Here is a 24,496-nt window from a genome sequence, read left to right as displayed (position 1 = left end):
CTCATTGTAAGACTGGCTCGCAGTGGCTGTAATTCTGCCCCAAGGCTGAAAGTACTGTATTAGGTCCCCACTAACAGCTATATAAAAGCAATCATAAAGTAGCATGCCATGGGATCTTTAAAATGTGGAATTTAGCTGATAGAGTATAATAAATGTAATACATTCAAAATCGCTAATATATAACTGATCATATGATACAAAATACAAAATGTTATGTTATTTTTGCCACAAAAGGAGCCTTTTTGTTAAAGTTAACATTGTCGATGAAATTATTATGACGTTCGGGCCAAATCAATCATCAGTTAGATACGTCCGTCCCTCAAGTATTAACTTAAATTTGAATCCCATTCTGCATTTAACTAGACTATCCATTGTCCAAGTGGTACAAACAGAATTAGCAGCAGCAATATAAATGTATGTGTATTTACATTGATACAAACCATATACCATAACCATGAACCATAAATATAAACCATCTACGTTGCCCAGCTTTACAGTTAGCATTAGCCATAACAACAAAAAACGAAAAGCCTTTGCTGAATAGTGAAATAAACCTTTCCTTTATTTTCCACTAACTTATTATTCCTGGATGCTAAAGGAAATAATTTCTTACAGCAACCTCGAAGAATATTCTCCCTATATTCCCAAGTGCAGTAAACCATAGTACTATAAATAATCTGAAACCCATCTTTATACAAAAAATAATGCTAAATCCTTATTCAGTTGGCTAATTTATTGTTGGTGCATTTGTTTCAGCAAATTTCATTTTTTTTTATATTTAGTGCCTTTGTATACTCAAATATGAAACTTTTCTTTTATTGCAGCAATGCAAGTTAAAATGTCAATCCCCGAGTTGGAACATTTTGAACTCAACATAAGGGTCTTAAGCCTGTGTGTATTCTGATATCCTACACCCGTACCGCTACACACACTGAGATCCAATAGTAAGACCAGGAAAACTGTGTCTGTACTGCACCTCAACCAGAGGACGATGATGAGGATGGTGAGGAGGAAGAAGAGGGCGACGATGGTAAGGGACAGTGCGCCTCTTCCGGTCCCTGGTCGGCGTACCTCAGTGATGACGACCTTGATGGTTCTTTCTCTTTCCTGCTTCCTGTGCACACAGATCTCTGCGCCGGCTTGAACTGCCATGTCACCTTCTTGGTGGTGGACGCCTGCTCCAACGTCGCAACGGCTTTTGCCATCTCGTCTGCTGGCTCGGGAGTCACCTCGTTGACGAACCCGGGGGTGGTTATTACCATAGTTGTAGCCGCAACTGTAACCGTGGTGACATTGTTGTTTAGGTTGTTGCTGCCGCTGGTGGCACCGTCTTCGTCGCCTTCTTCGTCGCCTTCTTCGTCGCTTTCTTCGTGGCCTTCTTCGTCGAGCAGTTCAGGCAGTACTTCCGGCTCGGTGACATCTTGGAACAGGTCCCAGCTGGGCTCAGTGGTGGGGTGGCGTTTCGGATGGACGGGGCCAGACGGAGGCCTGTCGCTGGCACCGGGGACTCTGGAAGAAGGGCGATGGGGGTATGAGTCCGAAGCGTCCGAGTCCCAGTCGCTGTCCCCGGCCAGGGATCCGCAGCCCAGCACCGACATGTCAGCGGCGCCAGATCCAGAGCTGTCCGAATCAGAGTCCCTGCATTAGAGGATAACAATAAGAGAATAACCTTATGTATGGAAATTTAATCCTGATAATAATATACAATTAAATACAAGGTTATCCTTGTTGACATTCATTTAAAAAATGCCTTTTGAATTAATTATCCTTGCACCAAGAGATAGCTCCCTTCCTCTCTCCGATTGAAAGGTGTTAAGCTAGTAAGCATTGGCCATGTCAACTCTCCACAATGATCACTCCCCTAACCTTGTTTCCTTTGTTGATACCGCCCAGGATGTGAAAGTTTCCCTATAAGAATCATGTACACCCTTCGGCTGACTGAAGATGCTTGGTCAATTTCTGCCTGTCTCAAGCGCTTCCCATGATCATCCTTGATTAAATCCAAAACTTTGCTGTCCAAAGGACCCTTTCATAAACACTTTTCAATTAAATATATTTTACACATGAGACTACTTTAGGTAAGATTTCGGCCTTTCAAATCAATAAATAATATAATAAGGAGTTGTATTGTAGCCCTGCAGTCCATTACCTTGTACCGTAGGGTGCAGTTCCTTCTGGGCCCAGTAAGAGACATGCTGGAGCAGCGAGGTAAACAAAACTATCCGTGGACAGGAAGTCTTCTCCCTCTGGACGCTGGGGCACAAGATGAGTCACCTTGACGACAGCCTTCTGTGCGGGGGAGGAGTCCTCGTGAGCTCGGGGCAAGCTGGGTCCCTGGTTTGAGATGACTTGGATGGCCCCATGGGGGGGTTTGTCTATGGCTTCGGTTTTCTCAGCCTGGGGGCTGGAGCTTGTGGACACTGCAAGGTAAACAAAGCTATCTGATTGGATAAAGGGATCCAAGTCACCACAATCTAATCCCGAGCTTCTCATAGGTAGATTGGGATTGAGGAATTGTTTGATTAATTGTTTGGAAGGGGATGTTGGGAGCGAAACTGAACTGAACATCTGAACTGAGGTCTTAATGGATACAGTCTCTTTTTTTGTATCTCCTGGGTTTTTGTTTTCATCTCCATTTCCTTCCTCTGCTGTATGTTCATGTGAAGAGGGGTCGAGGAGTGAAGGGTAGCACCAGTCCAGCTCAGCACTCTCCTCACGTCCCCACTCTTTTGCACCCGCCTCTTCCCCATCTCTGTCGAATGATGTGCTGCTGCTGCCCAAGTCGGAACCACTCATTGGCTGATCGCTGTCAGAGCCCATCTCGTCTTGGCTCTGGTTGGACATGGAAAGGAAGACGCCGCTGGAATCCGACTCTAAGGTAAGGTTTGAGTCTGGAGAGCTGTCCTCTTTAGTGGAGCTAGAGGGAGAGATGTGTTCAAAAGGATGGCAACATCACGTTTTTCTGTGAACACAGAAACTAAACACTAAAATCAAACCTCAGACTCCAACATCAGTTCCATTTGTGTTAGAACACAGACAAATGGTTATAGGCGAATAGGTGACAATTTAAGTTATGTCACTTGAATCTGAAATTAGGTACATTAAGGGACATCATTTTATACTAATTTGAGGCAATAAGAAAAAACAATACCATTACCTGTGAGTGAAATTTTAATGCTGGGTTACTAGTAAAAGCTAGTATTTATCATGTTTAGTCTCTATCACCAGTGATGAACTATTCATTATTAAATCCAATTGATTCTTGATTCTTCCATCAAATTGAGGTTAGGGAATTATGACCTCAGGTCGGAATTCGTACTCTTATTTGTCTTAGTCATTCTCTACTTATTATTGTTGTTGATAATAATACAAATAAGTATAAAAGTGTATTGGTTTTAATAGTAATTATTACACTGACAGTGTTTTCGACAATGATTGTTGAAAAATATAGTTATTGATTTTGTGTCATATCTGAATGAATACAAACTTTCATGTAGCAGTTTAGATAGAAAGAATAACAAATCTATTTTCTAACTATATTGGAAGATCAAACAATCCTAAAGCTACAGGAAGACTGCCAGAAACTAAAAGCAGATGTGTTATTTCAGTGAAGCCAAAATATCCAAAGGTCAACAAGCAGGATAATAGTGAACAGCATCACGTCATCACGTTGCATGCTGAGGGGATGTCATTAAGACGCAATCTGGTCCAGACTGAAATGTGGGAGGAACTAAGGACATTTAGCTTTTAAAAGTACCTGATGCCTATGGTAGGTGCCCCAGCATCAGACTTTTCTGACCAGTTGGTGTCAACGTCCGTAATGACCTTCTCTGTAATGGTAGGAACCATCTCTAGACGGACCTGAGACCTGCTCCCTAGACCTATCAAGAAGGGAAGAAGCAGATCACAGGAAAGAAAGGTCTATGGCAGCCAAGAACTGAGCGGTTGCTGTCAATTGATGATTACAGTTGGTTATTTAGAAAAATCACCATATAGTTCTCTTACTGACTGCAGATAGGCTTATATAGAATTGCTTATATTGTGCAAAGCCTATCAGCAGGTTTATGGGTCATAATGATGCTTGTATCAATATTGGCATTTCATGCATTGGCACAGATCTTCATCAATAAACAATGAGAAATCGTGAATGTAACTAATACGAGGTTGCCCTCTTTCTGAAACCTTGCATTTTTCATGGGATCGGCATTGTCTTTTGGATAGTCAAAAGAAAATTAGAAAACAATTCCAACTCAGCACATGCAAAATGGTATGCCTCTTTATTATAAAGCAGCACACCTACCTGTGAGAAAAGCACCTTTCTCTCTTTGGGGCCCCGGGTGCGTTTGGTACATGTCAGTCCTTTCCTTCTGCGGCTTGGGAAGCATCAGACCGTATGCTTCCCTGTGGGGCAGGGACAGGTCGAGATGCTCGAGGTCTGAGTCCAGCTCCCTGGCCCTCCTTTCCAGCTCGGTCAAGCTGAGCTCTGAAGCAGCCGAGGACGATGGGTGGGAGCCCCCAAAGCCTGCAGGGGGTCTGAGAAGAGGCCAACGCTGCAAGGAACCGGATATGGAGCCGGTGTCGCCTTCCTCCACTGGCCCTGCAGCTCTGCCTCCGGCCCAGCCATCCTCCCAAATGGTGTTGACCATCTTCAGCACCACATCCCAGCTCTCCACCTCCCCGGCCATCCCGCCAACATCCCTCTCTTCCATCCATTCTCCTTCTACATCTATTCTGACTTCTGGTTTACCGCCAACCTTATCTTCTTTTGGTTTGGGTTGCTCTTGTGAAGGCATCACCTTGCTTGTGCTTTCTTCTGCCTTGTTCCCCTTTACTTCTAACGCTAACAAGTACTCCTGATTCACACTGTCTTGGATATCTACTTGTGCAATGTCTCTTGATTCTACCTGTTTTGTTATGACATGCTCTACTTTGACCACACCATAATTCTTCTCACATTGATAGCTATTGCTTTTGTCATGCTTTTCTCCCTGAGCACTACCAGTCACCTCTTTAGATTTTAGTTTATCATACTCTACACGTTTCACCTTATTTTCCTCCTTCTCCGCTGTGGACTCTTCTGGATTCTTATTATTTCTGCTTTGCATCCTGAGATCATTATGCTCTTTGGTGGCCCTCCACTGCTCTAAGTTTTGTTCCTTCAATGACGCTCTGCTTACTACAGTGGCACAGAGACCCAGCTCTAGATGGGAGGGTTCTTTTAAAGAGCACCGCCCTACTGCGCCAATCAGATTTGTCAAAGGAGTCTCAGAATGATGAGCTAGACGTGGGAGGTGGTGTGGGAACCTCTTCTCCAGTGCAGTGAGAACAGATGGGAGTGGTGGGAGGATGGGTAGGTTGTGCAGTGCGCCGCCTTGTCGAACTGTTCTCTTTCTGACAATGACTCTCCGGGGCCAGGTGGACTCCATGCCATCTGGGGGTGCTGCCGGATCCTGCTCCCTGAACCCGCTGTCTAGTTTGGGGCTGACTAGTCCTGGACGGAGGCCTGTAGCTGTTCCAGGGCGAGTTCTACTGTTGGGTTTGGGGGTAGATAACTTCTGGCTATCAAAATCTGGTTTGGGAGCAATAAATCCAGTTTTGCCCATATTGACCTTTTGTTCAGCTTTTTCATATGGCAGAAATTCTGGATTACCCCAATCAACAGTAGTGGTCTCCCTTTCATCCCTGTGCCTTGCACTATTGAGGTCTGGATTTGTTTTACCTGACTGGGAACTATGCTCAGTCTTAGGTGCAGTCTCGACCTTAGATTCAAAAATAGTTTCAGTTTTGGCAATGGCTGTTTCATGGTCTGCACATACGTCTACATCAGCCAACCCACAAGGGTGCTGCAATGTATCTAACTGCTCAGGTCTTTGTACATCTACAATCACAGATTCATTCTCCCCATTAGTCCTTGCATCCAATCTTATTATTTTGTCTTCATTACACTCAGGCTCAACCTTGTTTTCAACCTTTTGCACAGCACAGGTACTAGCCTCAGCACTCAGTTCACAGTCTACCTTCACTTCTTCAGTTCTCTTTCCAACCGCAGACCGGCTTCTGTGTTTTTCCTTACTTGCAGATGAAGATGAATTCTCCGTCTTAATCCCAGATAGCTTTATGCTTTCGGATAAACTTCTTTCTGGACCTTTTTTACACTGGGATTCAATTCTTCCTTTCGGGTTTTCTATTTCGTCCACCCTATTATGACTTTTACTCCAAGATTCATGACGGTGATCAAAGTGTGCTTCAGACGTGAATGGTGTCTCTGCCATACTTCTAGGGCGACTTTCACCGCCTAACCAGGGCCTAACCCCACCTCCACTGTTAGATGATCGCACACTTCCACTCATGGTTTCTGGTCCAACTTTAGAGCCAGCTCGGTTTCTTCCAACAGCACATGTTCCCATCCTGGGTGCAGCATTAGGTGACGGGGAGAGTGACGGCTGGGGGGGCAGCAGTGGTGTGGTATCATGCATCTGGTCAGATTCTAGGAACACTGAGTCCCTGTCGGAACACAGCGGAGCCGTTCGGCCGTAGCCAAAAGTTCCAAAACTGCTTCCAGAAGTGTCCCTCCTCTCCCGCTCTCTAGCCCTCTCCCTCTCCAGCCTGCCCCTCTCCCTCTCCTTCTCCCATTCCCTTTCAGCCCATCCCCTCTCCATCTCCCTTTCCCTCTCTCGTTCCCACTCTCTTTCCCGCTCTCGATCGGCCCTGCCTGCCCAGGCCCGTTCCCTCATCTCCTCTTGGAGGTCGCGAGCGGACAGTTGGACCAGCGGGGCTCGGTAGGGAGAGTAGCTCAGTTCATGTGTTGGGGACATCCTGAGGCTCTGGGTTTGAGAGTAGTGTCTCGGCTGGGTGACGTGCGGAGGTGAACAGCGCAAGCTCTGTGTCTGAACAGGCCGAGGTTTTGCTGGGGAGAAAAAGTGGGGGGTGTGGTAGCCTGAAGAGTGAGGGGAACCAGTGAAGGGGGAAACGACAAGAGAGGCGAGCGAGGAGCTGCCTACAGGAGGGTAGGCGGCAGGGTTCAGATACCCCCCACCCCTATCCAACATGTCCTCCGACGTGAGTTCGAGGCAGTCCATGTGATTTGGGGGGGTGATGACTTTCCATGAGTGGCGTCCGTCCCTGTACTTTCCACTGTTTCCATGGTGATGATGATGATGATGCTGCTGCTGCTGCTGCTGTTGCTGTTGTTGTAGTTGTTGTTGCTGTTGTTGCTGTTGTTGCTGTTGTTGCTGTTGTTGTTGTTGTTGTTGCTGTTGTTGTTGTAGTTTCTGCTGTTGTTGTTGTAGTTGTTGTTGATGGTGGTGCTTTTTGGATGAGGATGAGGAGACGGCTGGAGCTGAGAAAGAACACACTGAGGGAGTGGCTGAGCGCTTAAAGCGTCCCGGGGAGCGGCAGTCGACCCCGTCGGCCTCCTGGACCCCCAGCTTCAAGGAGTCATAAATGGCCCTCTCGTCCAAGCGCCGCACAAACGAGGGATTGGGGGTGAGCGAGCGTGGCTGCTGGTCGAACATGTCCCCTGGGGACCGGCCTGCTCGGAGGGAGCTGCTGGCAGAGCAGCTGAAGGCTCCCTCCACCCCGGTCTCCCGCATGGAGCCGCCGATGTGGTGGAGCTGGTGCTGGCTGTCTATCTGCTGGTTAAGGCACATGGTGTCGTAGATGGAGCGCTGAGGGACGTAGCCGTCTCCATAGCCCCCCTCCACGATGCTCCCGCCCCCACCTCTCACCCCACCCCCCTCGCCTACTCCATGTTTTGCTCGGCAGCAGGAGTTTTTCTGGAAACATCCAGGGCGACTCAGAGGTTTGCCCATGGTTGGCCGGGGGGGTGGGCGGTGGGAGGGGGCAGCAGAGGCAGCGTTAAAGAGTGGAATCTTTGAAGCGTAGATTGACTGAGTTAATCAACCGTCCACTCCATTTGAATCGTTCTTATGGCAAAACAGGATGTCTAATTTTTAACTTCCTGAATACTCAATTTTGCTGTCCAAACTATGTCAGCCTTTCTATCCTACTTTCTGAGTATCTTAATTTTCTTTTAAAAATTATGAAGTACGGGGTTTTTGTAATGTATTGTAACTGTACAGTACTGAAAAAAATATTGAAGTTTAGTGCAAAAGCAAAATGCACCATCCAAAATGTTATTTTCTTTACATTTCAATAAAAACAAGCATAAAAGTCCATTGTTATAGTTCAACAAGAATACACCAGCAGCTCCAACGGGATCATTACCCTCCCTCAAAAGCGTCTTTCTTTGAATGGATTTGGATGGATTCTGATTGTTGATTGTTGATTTTCAAACTGTTTGTCTTCAGCCAACATAGACTTTCATCCACCTGCCACAAGATGGGTAGCCAAGAGCCGACTGGCAGAATGACAGAAAGAATACAGTAGGGTATGATTGAAGACTGCCGTTTCTGTTTTTATGCTTGTATGTTTTTCTGGCTGTAAAACAAAGGAAAAAAAGAACATGGTAAAAGCCAAACAAACATAAATAACTTTAAATATGAATAAATAAAATAATAAAAATATATACGTATATTAGGATATATTCCCATATTCTGAAACCAATGCAATCTATGGTTCATTGGAGATAATTATATTGAAGACAATTCAACCAAAACACAGCAAGTACAGTATTAATAGAGCCACAATTATGACTTTGGAACATAATCACATCTGTTGATGAAACAGAATAGAGGTGGTATAAAGATTTTATGCCTGGTCAAATTAACCAAATTAAGAAGTGCTATCAACACACTATCGAAGAGCGCCTTATATTCTCAGATGGTAAGACAATTTCCTTCTGCTCTAATGGAGCAGAGAGGCGAGTGCAACAATAAACCATATTTCATTTAGATGGATTAGGCATACTTTACCTTCCAATGACTTGACTGATACATCTGGCAGTGGATTATTACTCCTGTTATGTTCACCTCCAACAAGTGTTGTGTCTTTATACAAATGTTCTGTCTTTCTACAAGTCTTTAGTTTGCCCACAAGTCACTGCATTCTCTATGCTTCTTTCTTTCCCTCTCTCTCTCTCTCTCTCTCTCTCTCTCTCATCCTCAAAGTGTTCTCATTTAAGAATCTTTTGAAACTGTCAATGTTGTCCATCTCTCCATATCGTCATCCATACGAATGCCACATTTCCCATCAAAAAAGACATGGGCGTTAAGCTGGTCCAGCAGATAGCCTGTATATATATATATATATATATATATATCTGTATCCAAGACGTTGGCAATAATGCGGCGATATCCTCACAAAAACCAATCCTTGGGTTGTTTTTCTTCGTCTATCTGAATGTGCCGATTCTGTTCCCCCTCTCCCCTCTCTCTCTCTCTCTCTCTCTCTCTCTCTCTCTCTCTCTCCCTCAAAACGCTCTCTCTCTATCTCTCTCTATCTCTCTCTCTCTTCACTCTATCTCTCTCTCTCTCTCTCTCTCTCCCTCTCAATACGCTCTCTCTCTCTCCACGCTCTCTCTATCGCTCTCTCTTCACTCTCTCTCTCTCTCTCTTTAAGCTATCTCTCTCCTCTCTCTCTCTCTTTCCTTTCTCTCTCACGTTCTCTGCTCTCTCTCTCTCGTCTCTCTCAGTTCTCTGCTCTGAATCATGCCTTCTGTTGTGTTTTTTTTACCCAAGCCTGTTCTCTCTGCCAACCCACACACACACACACACACACACACACACACACACACACACACACACACACACACACACACACACACACACACACACACACACACACACACACACACACACACACACACACACACACAACCCTCTTCAATTCAGCTGCTCTGCCTCACTGTCTCTGTCCCTCAAGCCTAATTTATCTCAGTAAATCATCTTCAGTCCCTCTCCATGTGTCCATACTGTCTCTCTTCATTTCCTCCTTCTCTATAGTTCTCTATCTAGATATATCTTATAGTACTTAAATATCTATCAATCCATCAATCCCCTCCCTCTCGTTCTCTTCTCGTTCTCTCTCTCTCATGTATCAGATTATCCATCCATCCATCCCTCTCCATCTATCCAAAACAGAATATTTATCCATCTATCCCACGCACTAGCTTGGGTCTGTGTCTCTTGTACCCTCTCAGCGTGCCCTCTGCCTCCCACTCATCACCTCCACACAGGGAAACACGAGGCTGACTCGCCTCAGTGTAGGCATCACACTTCTAGTGTGGAGGCGGAAAGAGGGAGAGCATGAGGGAGGCGGGGGGGAGGTAGGCCAATGCAACTATGAAGGAAAATGTGCGCAATTTGGTAGCGAGAGATTTCAGCAACGCAGAAACGGGCTTGCATAACGCCTGTGCACACACATATGCACCTATGCGCATATACAAGGGCGTCAGTTTGTTTTTAGAAGTGGTGGGGACAATAACCATAAGCTTGAGTGTGGTCTGAAAAGTGCTGGGTACCCTGATGTAAGCTATTCATCCATTCAACGCTGCATTACAATATGCTCTACAGTGTATTGTCAGGTGTTGAAATTATTCGAATATTCGAATACTGGTTCGGAAAATTAGTATTTGAAGCTTAAATCAGTATTCGGAGCTTCGTTATTTTTTTTTTCCACGTAGGTGACTTTACCAGAGCGAGGGAGGCAAACTATAAGCGTCAGCGACACCAAGCAGAGAAGCGAGAGAGGTGGAGGAAGAATAGATATCTTGTTTCCCTTTACTTTATAACACAACATTAGCGGGATCTCTGGAGGAAAAGTAATACTTAAAACCTTAGCTTAGTTGTTTGTTTACGTTCGCTGTACAGCGCCGCGCCAATCAACTGTGACTGGCTTGCTGCAGAGCGTGAGCGTCTTGGGAAAACCCGGTCAATATAATGGATATAATATGGACACATAAGACAATCAATATTCGGTATTTGTTATGGATTTATTGTACAAATTCCCTGAAAAGATGCACGTTCCAGGATGAATTGAAAAGCTCCCGTAAGGGCTGAGATGACAGAGAACAGCTGATTTGGAACGGAGCAACAGCTGTTCGCTTTCACAGGGAAAAACTAAGGAACTTCAACCTACTTAGGCCTACTAATTAACGTTCAAAAAGCTATTAAATCTTCAACAAAATATGCAGATACTGTCAAAATCGGTTCCAGGGAGTATACAAGGATTATTAATGTTGTTTTTGATGGTGTTTTTTTCTGGAACGAGTATTCGAATATTCGCTCGGAAAAACCAACGAGTATTCGAAGCCTGAAAAATGGCATTCGGGCCAGCCCTATGAAGATCCTATTCGAACAATAAAAGTTGAAAACCACAGTTTGTGTTTTGGCTTGTTTTGCAAAACAGCGTTGGAAACACCAGGGTATTGGCTCGGGATATGTAGGCCTAATACTATACTATTTATGTCAGGATAGGCCTACCAGGCTCCAAGTCGTCACATATCTCAATCAGACAAAACCAACTATAACCACATTGGCATAGCAATCGCACCGTGTGTAGCTGCTACTAGCTGCAATCTATATATACAACGCATACTAACTGGAGCACCAACCAGAATCAGATCAAAATCGCTTGGGACCGTTGGTAACCTTTGGCCAGGTCATCATGATTCACGAGCAAACAGAACCAGCAGTAAAGTTTACGTAAACCAATTTCTTACCTTATGTGGCCCTCCACATGCAGGCTAGATGACGTATCCATATCGATATCCAGTGTCACAAACATGCTTTTTATAGGAAGCAAAAGGACCGGCTATTTTCTGAATAAAAATGTCAATTTTGGCTGTCTGTCTTGAAACTTCTCCAGTGCGTTCAACCCAAAATGCAACGGGACGACAAGATCCCATACAAAGTGAACGTATAGACGCGTATCGGGCGAATATTTTTGATTTGTCGCGCCACACTTTCGCCGTGCACAGGCAAGCGCGTTCACCGCGAAAAATTTCAACTTTGACACGAATTTCGCGTGATGACAGCCAATCAGCGTTCAACAGCGTGGCCACTGAGTGACATGTGTAACGTAACAGCCAATCAGCGTTCAACCGTCAAACTCAGCGCAGTGCAGTCCGGGGTGTACTGCAGCATGGAGGAGAAAGTGATTGTTGCCGTTTGCGACTCTCGGAGCTCTATATATAATAGTATATAATATAATATAATGTATATATAATATCACGGCCAAAAGCTCTGTGTGCCTCCGGATGGCCGTAGCGCAGGGAGCTCATAGGGATTGGGCTTCTCGGGAGTCGGGGTTTGTTTACCGGCGTTGCCATGGGTTCCGGTCTTGTGTGTTCCAACGGTTTATTAGGTAGGCCTATCCATGTCTATGGGCCTATCTAATAAATGATGTCTTCGAGCGCGCCTATCACATGATTTTAGACTCGACGATTTCGGTTGAGTATGTGGGGATTTTTAATTTTTTTTTTTTTTGTTTTTTAAAGTGGTGGGGACAAAATTCGTTTTTCAAATAGTGGGGGGGACATGTCCCCCCCGTCCCCCCCGTAATCGACGCCTATGCGCATATATACTTTGTCTGCAGTGTGGCTTTTATACCTATACCAGGTTAACTCTCCTGCACTCATTCTCACACCCTGCTTGGCATAACTGAGGTGTCTACAGCTGGTACATGGTTGTGGTGTCAACTATAGAGCCTACACATTTTAAATAATGCTTGTTTCCATCTTGCTTACCGTTACACAAATGTTATTAAGAAGCATGAGGAGAACCATTGCGTACCCACTGCATCATTACTGTACTGTTATCATCTAAGAGCGATATCATATCTTTGTCATGTATTAAGTAGATAAGATAGCCTTACGTTAAGCATTGTCATATCTGTCAAGCTTGCAGAGACAATTGGAGTAAAACAAGATATAATACTCATTACTATAGAAAGAACTGATGTATCTATGGAGCACACCCTACTGTTCAAACCGGGAAATTATAATGGTTCATTTGGACAATCAGAGGCTACCTCATTTGGGAGGCTACCTCAGAGCGTATCTCGGCGTAGCATGTGTAGCTAAACGTCCGCTGGCGTCTAGCGGAGTGACGCTTTCTGGGTACATTGATGACAGACGAGTGGGGCATGTTCGCAAACATGTTCAAACCTACGACACGCAATGTCGACTTTCGGCGGAGTAGGCTGAGAAAAAATATGACCATAGCTGTGGCGTATGGTCAATAGAGGGCGCCCAGAGTCGGCTTAAACCTTGTCCTACCCTAAGGGTACTGTCGTCGGTAGAAACGCGAGCCGTAACTGATCTGGGCTATACCGCACCTTCACTACAGGGCTGATGCACGCATAACTTGTCCAGGCCCAGCAAGTCAGATTCATAGCCTACATCCTGTAGGGCCATGAATCTGAATTAATTTTTAGGTAGTGGCCACCCCCAAAATGCACTAGAATACAGGAAATCAAATCGGACCAGCGGACCCCTGTGTATTAATGCACCCCACCGACAATTTTAATCACCAGCCGCCACTGTACCATAGATGCATAAAATAGTGACCGACGACCGAGAACAGTACCTGTGTAGATTTGCATATCTAACAGGGCGTTTGTGAGGTGTGACGATGGCTCCCCCTAGCGGCTCACAGGCTGCACTACCGTTTATGATCTCATAACCCGGCGCTGAGGAGGACCTGGCCTTCACGGCCTCCCCCGGTGGACATAAGGACTGAAGATGAGGGGAAACTGACGCTCTTCTACGCAGGGCGCAACTGTACAGTGTGGTCAGTGAACAGCACACACTATACATCCAATTTGACGGCCATGTGAATATTTTGGCAGTTTATTAAAATTTGTATTCAATCAATGAATGGAGCTGAAGCAGCAAGGGCTGTTTTAAGTGTGTTTGGGGGGTAAGGTTAATGTGAATGGGATTGAGGGGGAGAGGATGCGAAGGGCTGGGTTGGGGATTGGGTGGAAGAAGAGTTAGTGGTAGTGAAACAAGACTTGCAGATAGTCATTAATGCTCAGGGGGAGAATGTGGAGAGTCGCTGCTCAGTCTTGTGCATGAGGGGAGGAAAGAATGACTGAGGAAATACGGGAGGGAGGAAGAACTCAGGGTGCTGCTGGCTGTTGCTGTTAGTTTACATGAGGAATCATGATGCAGCAGGCAAATGGTCGGTTCGGTTGTATGACGTAATCGCTTTCAGAGAAGGAAGTCGTTTCTTCTTTTGAGAGAGAGAAAGAGAGAGAGAGAGAGAGAGAGAGAGAGAGAGATGGGGGGTTTTGACCAAACGGTTCAGCCTCTTCCTGCGTGATGTTGAGAGGAAGTTGAGACACTCAACTAAAAATAAAGGAGAGAGAGAGAGAGAGAGAGAGAGAGAGAGAGAGAGAGAGAGAGAGAGGAGAGAGAGAGAGAGAGAGAGAGGAGAGAGAGAGAGAGAGAGCTGACACAGACCCAGAGGAACATTCTTTCCACACAGTCACTTTTATATTTTCTTCCCTCCCTTGTTCAATTCAGCAGAAAAAGGAGAAGCAGCAGCAGGAGGTGGGGCTTCTAATGGGGTAGAGAGACCAGAGGCCGAGGAGAAAAAAGTGAAGACTGAATAAACACCAGACAGCGGAGAGCCGGGGAGAGACACTCCGCTCTCCAACCCTGAAGAGAACATGGAAGAATGCAGCACTCTCCCCCGAGAGACAAGGTACAGCTCAGACTCCACTGAACTTTTCTTGCAATGGAATTTGGGGGGATGGGGCAGGGTTTGGCCTAGCTGTGTGTTTGTTTCTGTGTTGGGGGGGGGGGGGGGGGGTGGCCATTATTGCTTTGCTTGCTGTAAATGGGAAGCTTATAAATTCCATTGAAGTTCCACAAGTTCAACTGAGGAGCAAAGTTTTGGTAGCCCTTTTTAGCCCACTCTTTTATCATACTCCTGGCAGTCCGTGGAGGGAGGGACCTCTTCTAGGTTATTCAGATCTGTCTGTCTGTAAAGGTCTTTGGAATTAATGGCTGTACAAATACTTGCTTTAATTTATCGTAACGAACCACTTTCGCAATAAGTTCAAAGAACACAAAATATAACTACTCTTGTTAGTGCTTGTCTTGCTTGAATAAACAACACTATACTCTGACGCACAATAATCTTGGAGTGATGCTGGATGGAGAACATTGCCTGCTTCTTAAGAAGAAGAACTTCTTGCACACAAGGCATGATTCCTCCCCCGTCTGCACTTCTAGGCCGCTGACTTTCGGCTTAGATATCTTCTGCCATCAGACTTGGTTGGTAATCACAAATCGTCGACCAACCAAAATGCAGTGTGCTAATAGAATACACAGGGGCCAGAAGCCTATAGGGCACTGGCTCCAACTATTGTTGGATGCATCATGATGTATATGCTGTATTATATAAACTAGAAAATGCATTTCCTGCAACAATTGTGGTGAGTTGAAAATATGTCTTAAGCTGAAAATATGTCTTAGTAAAGCTAGAAAGTTTAAGATGTAAATAAAATTTAAATTTCATAAGTCAAAATGGAGTCAACATTGTAAACATGCACACCATTTAACAAATGTAAAATGGTTGGCAACAAATATAGTAAAGAGTTAAACAAATGTGATCCAGTTTGAATGCATTTGAGATAAAATATAGAATGTTCTGATAGTGTGTGTGTGTGTGTGTGTGTGTGTGTGTGTGTGTGTGTGTGTGTGTGTGTGTGTGTGTGTGTGTGTGTGTGTGTGTGTGTGTGTGTGTGTGTGCGTGTGTGTGTGTCTTTTGTGTCGATAGCATGGCGTGAAAAAGATAGTTTAAGCATTGTTGTTAGCATGCATCATATTTACAATAGATTTATAATTTTAGCCCCAGTGTAACAAGAAATAACGTAACCGTTTAAGTTTCACATTGGGTTTCTAGGTTAAATATTGACGTTGTTTAGCCTCCGCGACACCCGCAATGGTTAGCTTTAGTGATATCCACGCACGCTTGGTGGCGATCACTCACGCCTCGTGCCCACTACCTCCGTCAGTTGACTGATCTCCATTGACTTTGAATGGGGACGGACGCGCAATGCATTGTGGATCCGTCCGTTCCGTTGGAGCTTTCGGCTCAGTCAAAAAGTTGAAAAACGTTCAACTTTTTCGGCAGCGATGGATCCGTCATCCAATCAGATCGCGTATGCAAATTTAAGCACTGTGACGCGACTCGGGCTCTGACGATACTGGAAAGCGGGAAAGCGGGTCATCTTGCATCGCAACAAGCAGGAAGTAGCGGGAAGAACCCGGCGAAGCGATTTGATTGGCTGACGGATGCCTCTGCAAAGACTACTCCCCCATCAGTCAGCCACGCCTTCCCACGTCCGTTGACTGACGGAGGTAGTGGGCATGTAGGGTCAGGCCCCGTGCCCACTACCTCCGTCCGTTGACTGATCCCTATTGACTTTGAATGGGGACGGACGCGCAATGCATTGAGGATCCGTCCGTTCCGTTGGAGCCTTTGGCTCCGTCAGAAAGTTGAAAAATGTTCAACTTTTCGGCAGCGACGGATCCGTCATCCTCAGTTTGTCGATACTCATGCTAATGATCATGTGTTTTCCCCGCGTGTGATTTGTTGACCATTATGTTAATTTTGATGTGCCTGTCCCCGGACGTGATTTGCTGCTGCATCGGAGGGCCGAGGATCCGGGAGGATAAAGCACGGGCGAGCTCAACATTCACGGCAGCTGGCCTTGGATATGCAGATTGCCATATTGGGTCTTCGAATGGTTATTTGTTGGTTGATCGAGGTTCTTGTTAATTGCTACACGGGAACTGGGCCAGAGTTTTGTTAGAGGTTATCGAACACCGACTCGCAGCTATACTTTTGTTAAAAACAATAGACACAGGGGTGCTGTTCCACTCATGTATTTTGGGAGCGTATGCAAATTTAAGCACTGTGACGCGACTCGGGCTCTGACGATACTGGAAAGCGGGAAAGCGGGTCATCTTGCCTCGCAACAAGCAGGAAGAAGCGGGAAGAACCCGGCGAAGCGATTTAATTGGCTGACGGATGCCTCTGCAAAGACTACTCCCCCATCCTTCAGCCACGCCTTCCCACGTCCGTTGACTGACGGAGGTAGTGGGCATGTAGGGTCAGTTGAACATTTTTCAACTTTTTGACGGAGCCGAAGGCTCCAACGGCACGGACGGATCCACAATGCATTGCGCGTCCGTCCCCATTCAAAGTCAATGAGGATCAGTCAACGGACGGAGGTAGTGGGCACGAGGTGTGTTGATTTGTTAAATGTTTGAACAAAGGTTAATGGTTAAGAATTTACCAAGTTACAAAGTCTGAAGTAGGTGTAGTCTTCCATTGTAAAAAACATATATTTTAAAAGTATCTTAAAAAGTTTAAAAAAAATTATGGAAGCGCGCGATTCCAAGCTAATTTGAACATTTTATATACAAATGTGGGTCCCAAAGTTTGTAGAGAAGAAGAACAATAGTTGAGAACTGCATGCAGCACTCACAAAGGAACGCTTGATTCCGGTTCCAAATGTGTTGGGTCTGCGCATCCTGGACCACTGTGGTGGTGAACCATTATGGACACCACCACTTGTGACCCAGTATGGACCACTGGGATGTGACCCAGTATGGACCACTGGGTTAGTGACCCAGTATGGACCACTGGGTTAGTGACCCAGTATGGACCACTGGTTTAGTGACCCAGTATGGACCACTGGGTTAGTGACCCAGTATAAACCACTAGGTTAGTGACCCAGTATGGACCACTGGGATCGGATGTGACCCCGAATGCAGTTCTGATAATATGAAAAAACAGTGTCAATAATTAACCAAATGAAAACTTAAAGGTTGGGTATGGAATTCGCTTTTTTGGCCATTTTTGCAAAATTACTTGAAATCCTTATCATAACCCACTTACAGCCACTGAGTTAGAAGTACTGACATGAAAATTAAACAAGTCAATCATCTGTGGAACGGGCAGGGCTCGAAAAACTCCAGCCAATGATTTCCATAGCCACCGAGTTGCATTGGACAGTAAGTACGTCAATCAAACGGTCGCACTGCAATCCCCCTCCCCCGCTCCCCGCGCGACCCCTTCGTGCACGTACTCAAAGCTTGTGACCCAGAGCAAGCTTCTGTTTGTTGTTATCCTGCGGTAGCTACTGGAGCTAGCTAACTAGCTAATGCCTCGCTCTCGCGCATCTGTGTTCACTCGTGCATGATTGCGCGTCCATGTACTTGGAATGGGTGGAGTCCGAGTCAGCGTTGAAGGAGAGGGGGTAGGACCATTTGAGTTGTTTATTTTCAAAATCTGCTGGCGTTTCGCAAATCCCATACCCAACCTTTAAACACTAATCTCAAAACCAAATCTAGTGGGATCGGCAACAAAATATATTTATGCTGTGGTTTATTATTATTATGTTCATTTTTGTTAAAAAAAATGTACTCCCAACTTCTCATTCCCATGATATAATTCATTTTTGGAGGTATTAACAACGAACCAATGGCAATATGATTGGCCAACTACTTGATAAATATTTTGTTTCAATTGGAATTTTGAGTATTATTAACCAAAAATACTTGATTAGCGGATTCAGCAAATATCCGCCCTGAGGAATGCATTGAAAGAGGAAAGTAGGATAGGTAGGCGGTTAGAATGTGAGCCCATCAGCTTGGGCTTTAGGGGTCAGGGGTCATCGGCTCCGGCACACTCTTATAACATTTAACAGGGTATAGCATGGCCGGATAACATGTTAGCTGGTTCGCATGCTCAGTCCCAGATAGCAATCACGCCTATTTTCATCAGATATTGCCCTCCGCAGTTCTAGGTAGATTGAAAATAATGGAACATATATTTAAAGTTAATAGTTAGTTTCACTCTGTACCCCCAGACTCTCATGACTATGTCATGAGAAGATGTTTAATGAAAAATGATAAAGGAATCGGCAACATGCAGTTTATTAGACAAGAAATGAAAATAGAAGGTCCTTATTTTGAGAAAAAAGGGACGGAGGATTGCATATAATTGTAAAAAAAAAGCTACAAAAAAAATAAAGTTACAGGTTCCTAACTATATGAGACACAGTGGAGGCTTCTCCAGTGAGGAGAACTTATTTCTTAACATTGTTGAGGATAAAAAAATGTAGAGACTACTGTCATGAATTAATGCCCTTAAGTATGACTACTTTAATGCCTTTGTATAGGTAATGTTAATTTCCCTTGGAAAAGGGACATTAGCCCCCCCCCCAATCGTCTATTGACATTACTGCTGGAGGACGGTAATCCAGCCTGGCTAACGCCAGACCTCTTCTCAATCTACATTGAGAAGAGGTCTGGGTACCACACATTCATTTTCTCGTATTTGAGGCGTGGTTTACGATTGCCCGGAGCCGTTTATTGGGCGATACGAATGTCTATCATATGAGTCTGTACGTAGCTCATAGCCAATCTTATCAATTATACCAGATGACGTATGTAAGCGACAGAAATTCGATGAGGAAGAAGACGATGGGTGTGCCGCATAGACGTCGTCATCGTCTTGCCGTCCCTCCCCGTTCTGTGATAGGTTCCCTATCTCAGGTGAAAATCGGATCCATGGAATCCAGGCTGCCTAGCAGCATGAAATGAAATCGCGCGCAAAGCAGAAAGGGTATACCCAGGCTACGTTTCTCCCTCAGCCTCCACTGACTCCCATTTATTTTCTCGGCAGTGTTGGCGGCCAGTGAATAACATGGGGTTCAATGTGAGAGAGACGGAAATTCCTCTTCTGAGTCGGTTTGACTAGCTAAAGGTGCCTGAATCGCGCCAAATCTATTCACGAATGGGCTGGAGCCCTGGCTGTACTATGAACCAATAAGCAGGAGCCCTGGCTGTGGAGCAGCCCGGAGGAGGGAGTAATCCCCTCAAGTCTAGGCTACGAGAACCAACGATCCGGCACTCAGTCTATGCCTCGTTTCCACCGAGCGGTGCGGCTCTGTTCACCTATATCGGCGTTTCCACTGCCAAAAGTTAGGCAAGGTCACGAAATGAGCGCCGCGCTGAGAGCGCCGCGCTGAGCTTTCTAAGACTGCTGAGGAAATGCCAGGTGGGGACAAAGCTGCTGCAGACCTTTTACCACTCTGTTGTTGAAAGTGTACTGGTGTATGGCATTACGGTGTGGTACGCAAACTGCACAGCCAAAGACAGGAAAACCCTGCAGGGGGTTATTAAGACGGCAGGAAAAATCATCGGCTGCCCCCTGCCCTCCCTGGAGGAAATTGCCACCTCCCGCGGGCTGAATAGGGCAAAAAGAATTATGAGTGACCCATCACACCCCGGCCATGGCTTCTTCCAACTCTTCCCTTCGGGTAGGAGACACAGGTCCTTTGGGAGCCGGACAAACAGGCTGAGGAATACCTTCTACCCCTGGGCAATTAGTCTACGCCTCATATCTTTGCAACACAAACAGCGAGAAGGATTGACTTGATCTATAAAGGATGTCCCTCAATCTTAATTGGCTTAACACCATGACCAACATTCTGAAACGTCCATTAACATCCACATTTGCCTCAAACAATGTAAGGCTTACAGCCCTAATGTTATTTTTCTTATTTTAATTGTTTGTTACTCTGACCGTTCTGTTTGATATTGTGGAAAGGATGTTAGTGAATGATTCAGAGCAGGATGCATTTTAAATGGCATCATTTTTGCTCTTGTGTCTTTATTTTACTTTAAACAACTGTAGCTGAAAATAAACCTTGCCAAATAAGTAAGGGGAAAAATAGGCCCATTGATAGGCCCAGATTTTTTTATTTAGTTTTACAAATCAAGAGTAGGCATGATTTGACTAATTGGCTTCTCATCCTTTCCTTCTGCCCTTGTAGTCCATTTCAAAGGCATGCTGCCAACCAGCTTTCAAAGTACAATGCCGCAGTCACACCAAAATTGTACGGGAGGCGAAAATTTTACCGCCTACGTAATCCGCGTCGATACATTGGTCATTGATCGCCGCGATTGTCATTTGCCAGGCAGGTTTCAAAAAACATTTGCGCTCTTCAAGAGGAAATAACATAATACAGATAACACTTGTTTTTACTTTATATTTGTATTGCATTGAATTTATCTAGTAAACTGAGTGTTTAAAGTGTATCGTAGTTTATATTTGTATTGTATTTAATTGTCTCATTGAAATTAGCTAGTAAACTGAGTGTTTAAAGTGTATTGTAGTTTATATTTGTATTGTATTTAATTGTTTAATCAAATTGATTTAATCAAAGTGTATCATAGTCTAGCTAGCTTTAATTTAGATAATAGACGTCATCGTTCGATGCGATCGTCCGTTGCCAGGCATCTCTCCCTGCTATTTTGTGGTCCACCAAAACACCCTGAAACAACTTGAGTCTCACATACTTATGGCACCATACGCCACTAACAGTGTAAGCAGGCCAATGGCAACCAAGCGCGCAGTTCTTCCTGCCTCCCTTTAAAAACCACCAGCCGCCACTGATCAGACAAGTGTACTTTACTATATGATATATAGGCATGATTAATCGGATAAGAAAGGGACAGCCGGTGAACTCATAGACAAAGCGGTGCAAACAGTCACTGCTATAGAACTGATTCCTGAACTCGGTTGACCAAATGCACAAAAAGTAGCCTTTTAAACAAAAGCTTCTGCTAAAGCGCAATGAAATGTAGTGTAACATAAACATGTGCAAAAAGGTCTGTAAAACTACAATTGTATAGAACAAGCATATACAATTCCTATTGGAATTAGTTAATTCATTAGTTTCTGAACCGTATTCATACTTTAACATCACCTTTGCACAGTGCTCACAACGAGAACGAGCCCGATGGGGACCTCCATCTGTGATAATTGGAATTGATCTTTTGCCCCCTAGCCAGACGAGCCTGCTGACCGGAGAGCAGAGCACCTCCTCACCCCCCCCTGCCTCACCTGACGGTGGTCCACCTCTCCGGCCCTCTCCCCCGCCTCCCCCTCCACCAGTTCTCCTCCCCCTCTCCTCATGTCCGCCTCCCCCTCTCCCTTCCCTGCTGCCCCCCCGGCCCTCACGGTCCAAACCTCCGCCACCGCCGGGCCCGAGGCCCACCCTGCCCGCCCCTCCTCCTCCCCATGCCCCGCCCCCCTCTCCTTCTTCCCTCTGTCCCCTCGACCCTCGACCCCTCGACTCTCGACCCCAGCCCTCATGCGACAGCGCTGGCCTCCCCCCCCCCCTCTCACCTCTCCCATGCCCTCTCATCCAACCACCTGCTCCTCCGTCCCCTTCCTCCCCCTCCCCCCCCCCCCCCCCCCCCCTCCTCCTCCTCCGTTACCTGCTCCAGCCTCAGGTCTTCACCTCCGTTCCTCTCTGCTCCCCCACTTATTCCTTCTTCCTCTTCTCCTCCTCCTCCTCCTTTGACTCCCTCCGACTCGCCTCCCTCTCCTCCTCCCTGCTGCCCTCCGGGCTCAGAGGGGCCGGGGGGCTTCAGCGAGAGACTGTTGGGGAGCACCTCAGTGTGGAGGGTGAGCCAGCTGGACCCGGAGCAGGTCGCCAGAGGCCTGGAGAGGGAGGCCGCCGGGGTGAGGCAACTACAGATTGAAAACACATTTCACTATAGCAGGGTGATTCGTTTCCTACATTAATGTTTTAGTTTAACTTAACTAACACACACACACACACACACACACACACACACACACACACACACACACACAAATGTATCACCATGCGACTACATTCACTCACAGTTGTCATGACACACATTTTCTGTGGCGATAGCAAACCTTTGAGCATGAACCACTCTGTACTCTGCAGGTGTTCCTGGTCCACTGCAGAGGCGACGAGGCCACTTTGTTGTCAGTTCGCCTCCCTAATGGACGAGGGGAGGCTGCCATGCACAACATACCAGTCAAGGAGTATGGGAAATGTAGGCCTCTGCACGTCCTAAGACAACCAACCTGAATGATAGTTCAAGGGGACTGGAAGCTAGGACATTTAACTGTAAAATGAATATAGCAATCAAACAGTGCTAGGCAAAATATACGATCATGATGGATAAATAGAAAGAAAGATAGATGGATAGATTCAATGATTGATGTCTTTTCCTCAGTTCTGCATCTAGAGGGTTCCTGCCTGCTTTTTGACAATATCATCAAGCTAATTTCATTCTACTGTTTCAGCAGGTATTTCTGGACACACACACACACACACACACACACACACACACACACACACACACACACACACACACACACACACACACACACATGAATAGATATGTATACATTTGCCTACATTTCACACGACAAAGCATTTTTAGAACAACATGGAAGAATAATGTCTGATAACACTTGGTTGGTTTAGGGACATCTTACCGGTCACTCTGCGGTTACCCAAGGTCATCACCATTGCAAAAAAAGAGGAACTCTCGGTGGTCTCTGCCATGGCAAAAGGTATAACCATTCATATTGAGCATTCTGACATCTTCAAATGTAGCTAGTCGCAAGACTACCATGCTCGTTTTCGTCATATCATCCCCGAGAGCAACAACAACTGGGTTAGCTGCCCTCAATGAGCAGTAGATGTCACTGTTGCTCATGGATGTGTCTTAAACGCAACTGTGTCCTACTTACTACCATACTTGTGATGTTGCTGCCATCTAAAAGGCAAAAAGCTTTTAGAACGATGTTTCTAAAAAACCTTCTGTCAGGTTTTTATGTTTTGAGATTTGTGTTTTCCATTACAAAATACAAAAATAGTAAAAAGGATTTATTCAAGATATTCATTAAAAGCCCTTTCTCTCATCCTTGTTCTGTCTCTCTCCAGAGTTCTGCACCATGGCTCTCCCACTGCATGACGGTGAGACAAACGAACCGCCAGCACCCCGGCCCCAGTTCTGTCATGTTGTCCCCAACGTTGTGGAGCGTCTCACACACTCGGACAGCGTCTGGGGGGAGAGTCCTGTCCTCAGTACGGCCTCCAGCAGAGCAGCCGATGAGGCCGCCCCGAGGCCAGCCTCTGGGGTTCCTCTACCGCTACAGAGGGCCCCGCTCTGCCCCGAGGGAGACGCCCCCCCCGCTCAGCCACACAGCCTGCCCAACGGCACCACTGTCCCACCGCCGGACACCATGGGCCAGAGCAACAAGCTGAGGTTCAAGCGGCCCCCGCCGCGGCCACCGAGTCTGTGTGCCGGGTCGCCGGCCGGGCCGCCCTGTGGCGCGGCGGGGGGGGCCGGGCCGCCCGGTGGCGTCGCTAGCCCTTCGGCCGTGGGAGAGGAGGGACGCTTTGAGAAACTGCTGAAAGAAGCGAGGAAGACGGAGCCCCCGCTGTCGCCCCCTCCTCCATCAAGACCTCCTGTCCCGTGGCAGGCCAGACCCCCGCCCTGCCAGCCCCCGGCCCCGCCGCGCCGCGCCTCCCCAAACACGGCTCCTGGTGGAGGCACCGAGGGCCCCATGGGGGAGGAAGGAGAGGGGGCAGGACAGGAGCAGAGAGCGTCAGGCTCCCCCACCATCGGGGACCTGCTCCAGCTGGAGGCCCCTGCTCACAGCAGCCAGACAGACGGACGGACGACAGAGGAGAGGGAAGAAGAAGGAGGGAAGGAGAGAGAGGAGGAAAG

The 24,496-nt window shown here is 46.3% G+C and overlaps 2 protein-coding genes across 2 annotated transcripts; one reads left to right on the top strand and one right to left on the bottom strand.

Moving 5' to 3' along the window:
- Nucleotides 1-5,381, bottom strand: LOC130383006 (uncharacterized). Its single transcript, XM_056590987.1, has 4 exons — nt 4,301-5,381; nt 3,758-3,881; nt 2,150-2,917; nt 1-1,638 (listed from the first exon to the last, which is right to left on the bottom strand). Exons 1-4 carry the CDS (start codon nt 5,103-5,105, stop codon nt 978-980), a joined length of 2,358 nt encoding a protein of 785 aa, XP_056446962.1. The 5' UTR covers nt 5,106-5,381; the 3' UTR covers nt 1-977.
- A 16,848-nt stretch (nt 5,382-22,229) lies between these two features.
- On the top strand, nt 22,230-24,485 carry LOC130382353 (basic proline-rich protein-like; the record flags this gene model as incomplete). The annotated part of the gene is made up of 5 exons (XM_056590045.1): nt 22,230-22,460; nt 22,696-22,807; nt 22,991-23,063; nt 23,245-23,333; nt 23,707-24,485. Coding segments are annotated over exons 2-5 (975 nt in total), but the record flags the coding sequence as incomplete, so codon positions are not given.
- Nucleotides 24,486-24,496: the final 11 nt, after the last annotated feature.

Source organism: Gadus chalcogrammus, chromosome 5 (assembly GCF_026213295.1).
Source record: "Gadus chalcogrammus isolate NIFS_2021 chromosome 5, NIFS_Gcha_1.0, whole genome shotgun sequence".
NCBI classification, from domain to species: domain Eukaryota; kingdom Metazoa; phylum Chordata; class Actinopteri; order Gadiformes; family Gadidae; genus Gadus; species Gadus chalcogrammus.
This window is presented reverse-complemented; position numbering and strand designations above follow the sequence as displayed.